Source organism: Diceros bicornis, chromosome 30 (genome assembly GCF_020826845.1).
Source record: "Diceros bicornis minor isolate mBicDic1 chromosome 30, mDicBic1.mat.cur, whole genome shotgun sequence".
Lineage (NCBI taxonomy): Eukaryota > Metazoa > Chordata > Mammalia > Perissodactyla > Rhinocerotidae > Diceros > Diceros bicornis.
Window position 1 is genome coordinate 10,047,135 of NC_080769.1, and position 8,988 is coordinate 10,056,122.

Genomic DNA, 8,988 nt, shown 5'->3' on the forward strand with positions numbered 1-8,988 from the left:
AATATCTCAGCCATAAGTTCCATATATCTTCCTGATATGCCTCACTTTGGAATGTCACCTAAACCCCTCTCTGCTTAAATTCCTACTCATTATTTGTTCTTCAACATTCAAGTATATTCTCCTATTAGAAGTTTTTCCTGAACACCAATCATTGGCCAAGATGTGGAAAAACTGCAACTTTCATACTTTCCCAGTAAGAATGTAAAATGGTGCAGCCACTTTGGAAAACAGTTCAGCAGTTTCTTAAGAGGTTAAGCATAAATTTAACATATAACTGGGTAATTGCACTCCAAGATATCTACACAAGAGGAATGAAAATGCCTGTCAACACAGAGACACGTTCACAAATGTTCATGGCTGCATTATTTATAATAACCCCAAACATGAAATATCCAGATGTCCATCAGCTGGTAAATGGATTAGCAAAATGTGGTATATACATATAATATAATACTATTCTGCAACTAAAAGGAACACAATATTGATACATGCTTCCACATGGATGATCCTCAAAAACATTGGTAAGTAGAAGAAGCCAGATACAAAAGACCACATATACCATGTTTCCATTTATATAAAATATCTAGAAAAGGCAAATTTACAGAGACAGAAAGTGAAGAGTGATTTCCTAGGGCTGAGGTGGGTGTGGGAATTAATTGTAAATGGACACAAGGTTACTTTTTCAGGTGATAGACATATTCTAAATTTGGGTTGTAGTAATGATCACATAACTGTAAATTTACTAAAATTATTGGATTTATATTAAGATGGGTGAATTATATGTATGTAAATTATGCCTCAATAAAAATGTTAAAAAACAAGGGTCTAAAGATTTTTTCTTAGAATTACTTAAAGTGAGTTGAAAACTTTTCCCTTTGTTTTCCACAGGATCTAATACACACCCATATTATTATGCTTACCACTGTGTTTTGCAATCATTTCTATCTGTCTGATCCCCTCCTCAATTTGTACACAGTAGACAATGAATGCACATTGGATTAAACTTAATGGAATCAAAGGGAATTGAAGCCACATCAAATAAGTCTTTCACCTCTAATAAATTATAATTTGGGGGCAATTTTGCAGTTCTTACTATGTTTCCAGTAATTACTTACATTTTTCTCTCTCAAAGCCCCTAAATCCTTTCATGTTAGTGTCTTGATACACCTGTGTTAGTTTTGGTTCCCATAGAAGCAGATGCTAAGTGAAGGATTCATGTGCAAGCACTTTATTGGAAGGAGCAAGGAACATGGATGGGAGAGAGGAAAAGGGCTACAGGGAAGAAAACACATCCAATAATCTTGCATTAGATCAGCTACCACTGTGATTGAGCAGAGTTTTCATTCTATGGGGAAATTCTTGAAATGGAAAAAAATCCAAACCTCAGCATTATCCCTGTTAAATGGTAGGAGACATGGCATACCGCACATCTCTCCCTCAGGGCTGTCTCTGATGGGGCATAATTACTTGTCACTTGTAGCACCACATATTGGGCAAAGTAGGTTCCAGCTGGTGCTGGCCATTGGCAGTCATGCAATGGAGATGGTGAGAGGATCACAGGGGTTGTGGTGGGAATGTTGACAGCATCTATTACTCTACCCTTCCCTGCAGACTCAACTGTATCAACATTCTTCTCAAAAAGTGAATAAGTTCTGAACACCTTCCACACGTGTTTAAGTATGATTCCTGATGGCACCTCGAGAGTGTCAGAAAAAAAAAACCTTGTAAAGAAAAACTAGTTCTATCGGACTCATTACTACACACTTTAGAATCTTAGAGGGTGTATCTCAAAATTGCAATGATGGGAAATAAAGGTCAAAAAAAATAAGGAAAGAAGGAGGAGGGAATAAAAACAGGAAGGAAAGAAGGAAAGAAGGAGGGAAGGAAGGAAGGCAGGAAAGGAGGGAGGGAGGATGAATGGAAGGAAGGAAGGAATAAAAGAAGGAAGGAGGAAAGAAAAGATGGGAAGAAGAATGGATGGAAGCAAGGAAAGATGGAAGGAAGAATAGAAAGAAGGGTCACAAAGAATGAAACAACATCTCAGAGTTATTCTAGGTGGTATATTATTGTGAATCATCTGAAGAAACCAGCTTTCAAATCTACATTGCTGCTTTGAAGTTGAAAATCACATCACTGTTCTCATGAAGAGTAGTATAGCAAAGTCAGTGTCAGTTAGCCAGGTTAGATTCCAATTCAAACGCAGTCTCTTCTTTTGAAAAGTGGGGCAAATGAGAGACAATATCTCAAAGGAATGTTTTCAAGATGCAATAAAGTCATACATGTGAAGAAGCAAGCACAGTCCTGATAGGCACACACTTTGTTGTGACTACTGTATGATTTTCATTCCATTTCTTCTGGAGGAAAAAAGGACACAACCAAACGAAGGTGAAGAAAATCAACGTTTGAGAGGATAATTTTGGGGGATACCATGTCAGCGCTTGACATGATAAATGCTTTAAATCTAAAGTTGGAAATCTTTAGAATGGCTACAAGAAAGCTGACCAAACATGACAGCACCTAAGCAGAAAGGTCAAAAAGGAATCACTGAAGGGGTTGTTGAGGAGAAACTAATCAAAGCAAATAAAAAGGAAATCATGGGTGTTTTGGGGATTGAAGAAATCAAGCATGACATTTAGGGGAGAAAAAGAACCTGATGATGAAATTCACAATATTTGCCTTTGGAGCTGACAGTGTGCAATTAGTTCTGAGGCCAGTGGCCCATCACAGAGAAGAGGCTGCTCGGCTGATGAGCCTTCCCAGGGCCCCCTTGACATCCTTATTCCTCAGGCTGTAGATGAAAGGGTTCAGCATGGGGGTGATCACGGTGTACATCACTGAGGCAATCGAGCTTCTGTGGGAAGAATGGGTCACAGCAGAACTGAGGTAGACTCCCAGGCTTGTCCCATAGAACAAGGAGACTGTAGAGAGGTGAGACCCACAGGTGGAAAATGCTTTATATTTTCCTCCTGCAGAGGACATCCTCCTTAAGGAGGAGACAATCTGAGAGTAAGAAAAGAGGATCCCACTGAGGGGAAACACACCCAGCAGGGCAGTGGCCACATACATGGCAACGTTATTGATGAGAGTGTCAGAGCAGGCTAATTTGAGAACCTGAGCCAGTTCACAGAAGAAATGTGGAATTTCAGTGCCTATACAGAAGGTAAGCTGCCTCATCAGTAAAATATGAAGCAGAGAGACCCAGAAAATGATGAACCAGGATATCAGAACCAGGAGGCCACAGAGGCGTGGGTTCATGATGATGCTGTAGTGCAGCGGGTGGCAGATGGCCACAAATCTGTCATAACCCATCACAGTTAGAAGGAAACTGTCCATTACAGAAAAAATCATAAAAAAATATACCTGAGTGAGACATCCTTTGTAGGAAATGTCTTTACTCTGTGCCTGGATGTTCACCAGCATCTTCGGGACAATGGTGGAAATGAAACAGATGTCCACAAAGGACAGATTGGAAAGGAAGAAATACATGGGGGTGTGGAGGTGGGAGTCAGAGCTGATGGCCAGGATAAAGAAAAGATTCCCGAGAACGGTGACCAGGTACATGAACAGGAACAGTCCAAAGAGCAGGGGCTGCAGTTTAGGATCCTCTGAGAGACCCAGGAGGAGGAATTGTGATACTCCTGTGTGGTTTCCTACTTCATTCAGCTGGTGTGTAAGGAGGCAAAAGCAAAGTTCAATGAACATCCAACTGGCACCTGAACTAGTCACCACATCTTGATTCCACCTTTTGGTGGACAAACTTCACTCTGTTGAATCTTTCCAACGACAGTGACTCACTTAGTCAAGTGGTAGCCTATTTCCATTTTAAATGTAATTATTTAGCCTTTTTAAAATTCAGCAGAAAACTCTTTTTATCTCCCACACACTGGTTCTAATTCTCTTTGAGGCTATGTTCATAAACCAATTTCTTCTCTGATATGGCTCTTTTGAAATAATTGAAGACATTTAACGTCTTTTCTTTGACACTCTCCATACACTCTTTATCCAAATAGCTCTATAATTGTTATTAAGATGTGGATTCTCATCTCAAACAACCTTAATTTTATGACTTGATGCTTCTTATTGATGTCACAGTTAACACTCAAGTGACTTATTTTCTTTATTTGCTAAATATGTGGTTACTGCTATTATCTTCTTTGTGAGGTTTAGAAATGCCTTTGGGCACAGTATGATCTCAATAAATTATAGCTATTATTATCATTATTAATCTGTTCCTTTTATGACAATTATTATTATTTTTTGTGAGGGGGATCATCCCTGAGCTAACACCCATGCCAATCCTCCTCTTTTTTTGCTGAGGAAGACTGGCCCTGGGCTAACATCCGTGCCCATCTTCCTCCACTTTATATGGGACGCTGCCACAGCATGGACTGACAAGCGGTGCATTGGTGCACGCCCGGGATCCAAACCTGGGCCGCCAGCAGTGGAGTGTGTGCACTTAACCACCACGCCACGGGGCTGGCCCCTGACAATTATTTTTAACATGTAACTCTCCAAAAGTGCAGTATAGAGCTTTGATTTAGAAAATGGGATCTTGAGTCAGACTTTCAAAAATAGAATTTTACTCTACTAACTTACTATCTGTGTAACTTAGAGAAAGTTGTTTAATCTCCCTCAGTTGCAGATTCCTCACCTCTACAATGGGAGTAGCAAATATTCCCTACATTACAAGGCTGATGAATGAATTAAATTAGATCATGCATGTAATTTTTTTGTGATTCATGCGACATACAGTGGACACTTGATAAATGTCAGCTTCTGTTCTTAACATCACAATAAATCTATCTTGTATGGCTATCACTTATTAAATTTTCCATAACTGGAGAAGCCATCAAAGATGGAATTCTGATCATTATAAACACAACAGGTCTGTTACCTCCATGTAGCACTAATTAATGAAGATCCCTATGGCTCCCCCTTTCAGAGACTGCCTGCCAGGTGCATTCTTCCAAGAAGAGTGAAAAGCCTGTGGACTACATAGATAAGATGAGGGGGAAAAATCACAATTGTTAAAATAAAATACAAACCATGTTTGAGATGTGTGCTCATGTGTACATGTGGGGATGTGTTATATTAACAATAAGTGCACTTAATGCTAAAAAATGATAGATTTGATAAAAAGTATACAAAGTTTGTATAAATCAAGCCACCATTAAACAATTAAAAGGCAAATTAAGATGCAAACAAATGTTTATATTCTCCATTATAGAAAAAGTTTTCATTATTAATGCCTAGAGAATGCAATTAATTAGAGAAAAAAATCATTGAGGACCAATTTAGTCTGTGGAGGTGGGTAGAAAAAGCTTCTCTAAAATATGAATATTTGAGCTATGAGGGGAAGGATGGGTAACTGTAAACCAGGAGAAATAGGGAAAGGGCAAGCATTTTGGGCTGAGAAAAAAGATATCACATTTTCCCTGTGGGTTGATGAGCTTGGGAATGGAAGGGATTTCAGAGGCCAGTGAGATGGAAAACAGAGAGTGAGGGTCAGGAGGACAGAGTGGGGAGGCCCACAAATCCAGCATCTTGTACTTTTCCTTGATGTGCCTCTCACGTAGGTAATTTTATGTTTATTTGTGAGTTAGAGGACATGAGTGTTTTTTCTCACTAGTGCCTTTCCAGGGACTTACATGATGCCTGGCACATAGTAGGCGCCCAACACATGCAAATGTTAGATATATAATAAAGATTGAGACTAAATGCATCAACTGTGACACAAAAAAGAAATCTTCAAGATTAAATATGCCTGAATACAGACATATTATTATATGTCTGTATTTATATATCATATTATTATATGTCTATATTTTATAATATAATATATATAATATAATAATATATAATATAATATAATAATATTATTATAAAATATAATAATAAAGTTAAACCAAATGCATTCCTATCTATTTTAAGAGAATAATACATCATGAATAAGTAATAACTACTTTAGGAATGGGAAGCTGGTTTAATACTGTGATGTTGGTTCACATAATTCATGATAAAAATAGGTCAAAGAAGAGAAATCAGAGCCATAACCACAATAGAAAATGAAAATGGGAAAATGTAAGCCACTACTGCAGTTAGCAGCCATGACAGAGCCTCTCACTAAATGAGGAAACTAAGAACAATTTCTTAACCCAAGAAAGAACGTTTGTTTTACAACGACAGCCAACAGGATATTCTACATTAAAACAGTAAAACATTTGTGTTAAATTCATGAACACACCAAAGCAGTCTACTCCAACTTCAATCACTCGACAGTCTCCTGAACATTTAAAGAGATTGGTAAGATGAGAAAAGGAAATTGGACTGAGTACTGAACATCACAAATAAATACATTATTTATTGTAGATGATAATGTGGACACTAACGTGAAATGACAATCAATACAGAACTATTAAGTGCTATCAGTAAGGTGAATCTGCTGCAAAAATAGAAAGGGAATATAATAGACAAATCCAGTCACATAAGGAATAAAATACACTATACCTTGTGCATAATAGATCTCCAGTGATTAGATAGAAAATAAATGATTGGACACAGGAAAATCAACAGGAACCTACAATTATGGGTAAAAGTAGAGAAGAGGTGAGGATTCGCCAAAAAATAACTCTTATCAGAGAGAGGCCCTAGATTCCAAAAAGAGCATGAAGAAAACAGAAAAGAGCTGGAAAAGACTAGTTTCAGTAGAAACTAGAGTACCTGCAAAGTACAGAGACATCACTTTCATAGACAAATAAATATGGGACTGTCCCTGTCTCATTACTCTAGAGGGAAAGCCCAGTACCCATTTTCTCTCCTCTTTTCCTTCTTACTCCACCAGCCCTCACTGGGACAGACTGACCCTTTCTGATGGTTATCACTGATGCCTTCTGTTCTCTGAAGTCTGCCCTTGGGAAGCCCAACTGTGTTTTCCCTAGACAGAAAAGAGAGAATTATAGGAAAAAGGCAACAAGGACATGCTGTTATCATCTCAAGGGTTGAATTCTCAAAGCTCCTCATTAAATAATTTGTTCTACTGACTTTCCTCTTTCCAAGCAATTCAGCTCCCTTGGGGTACAAAGATAAATGAATGGAAGTTTTCAGCCAACATTGCGTTCGTCCAGTCAACAGTGGGGGAAGAAGAAGATATTTTCTCAAAGGAAAAATTCTTCTTTCTTTTGTTTGACTTAAAAGTGACAAGGGGGCTCCTAAGGAAAGTTTCATGTCTACAGAACCAACCCAGGAACGAACTCTCTGTGATGTTCTTCTCTCTTGAAGAATCTTTGTTGATTTCAGGGATCACTTGGTGTCCACAGTGTCATGGAGGCAAAGAGGTCCTTTCTGAAGAAAATCAGAGTGCTTAATAGTTTTGGTTTTTTGGAAAAGACTAACCAAATGAGGATGGAAAATATTCTTTGACATTTGCTAGTGACTTGGACACCCTAAAGGAAGTATTGAGTATAGGACAATTAAAAAAAAATTAATGGAAGATATGAGAACATGATTAATTCCAAGGAGAATGATCATATTTAGTGTAGGCATTTGAATACACAGGAAATGGTGACTACATAATTCACAGGATGTAGTATACACTCTAAATTACTGACAATTATAATGCGCTGTATCTTTACTTTAGAGAATACATGGGTCCAGAAATTGAGGGTTGGAATTTGAAGCAGCCCCATCTAACATCATTTCCACGGAGCCATTGGGGAGTTTGTGCTTCAGGTCTTCACACCTCTGGCCTCTGTAGGTTTAGAGGTTTTGACTCCTAAAGTAACAACACTTCCAGAGACATCACAAAAATCCCATTAAGCTTCCAGCTATGCTGGTGCCTGGCACTTCAGGTCTCTTATGCCAAGAAGAGGAATCACTATCCTGGCAGGTGTAATTTACCTGGTCATCATTGTCATTGTGTGATCACGGCAATGGGCATGTACTGGTACTCTGCTGTGCTCAGTCAGTAGCTGGGAGCAGCCCAGGAGCAACCTCAGTACAAAGACAGTGGTGGATGCAGATGTCTATCAGTTATATTCCCACAGCAAGAGATCTGAGTGGTGTGACCTTGAGTGAGGCAGTTCCCTTTAGCTGAGAGCACTTCTCAAAGAGGGCTGAAGGCTCTCAGATGGCTTCAACCCCTGTACCTGGAAGAATAAGCCCTTAATTCTGAAGGAGGACCTGGGCAATACAGTACAGTATTCACTAGAGTCCATCCCTTGGGACATTTGGATCAACTTTTTTTAAATTGAGATATAATTGACATATAACATTACGTTAGTTTCAGGTGTACAACATGTTGTGATATTTGTATATATTGGGAAATTATCACTACAATAAGTCTTGTTAACATCTATCACCACGTGTAGTTATAAATTTTTTCTTATGATGAGAACTTTTAAGATGTATGCTCTTAGCAGCTCTCAAATATACAATACACTATTATTAACTACAGTCACTAATCTGTACATTACATCCAATGACTTATTTATTTTATAACTGGAAGTTTGTACCTTTTGACCTCCTTCATCCATTTGTCATCCCTCTGGCAACTATTAGTCTGTTCTCCGTATCTATAAGTTTGTTTTTGGTTTGTTTGTTTCTTTGTTTTTAAGGCTATCTTGATCAGTATGTTAAAGAACAATACACCATGGGTCAACAATGCTTATCCAAGGAATTTAAATATGCTTCAATTTTAGGAAAACTATTTACATTCATTTATTGCATAAACATATCAATATAAAAGCTAGCAAGTTCAGTAGAAATCAAAATGTATTCGATAATTTTTAACAGCCACTGCTGTAAATGGCAGGGTGTTGGGGTGTGTGTGTGTGTGTGGGGGGGGGTGCCGGCTCTCAAAGTAGAACAATAAGAATTTATCTTTCAAATGATAAATAATGTGCATTTTTCAATGAAAGATATGTACTTTTGAACATGGAAGCATTAAGAATGACAATTAATTAACATTCAAGAATTGCTGCTATGAACCAT

The 8,988-nt window shown here is 38.1% G+C and overlaps 1 protein-coding gene across 1 annotated transcript; it reads right to left on the minus strand.

The window, feature by feature from the left end:
* Positions 1–2,721: 2,721 nt before the first annotated feature.
* Positions 2,722–8,213, minus strand: LOC131394423 (olfactory receptor 7D4-like). The gene is made up of 2 exons (XM_058525786.1): positions 8,204–8,213; positions 2,722–3,650 (listed from the first exon to the last, which is right to left on the minus strand). The coding sequence occupies exons 1-2, from the start codon at positions 8,211–8,213 to the stop codon at positions 2,722–2,724; spliced, it is 939 nt and encodes a 312-aa protein (XP_058381769.1).
* Positions 8,214–8,988: the final 775 nt, after the last annotated feature.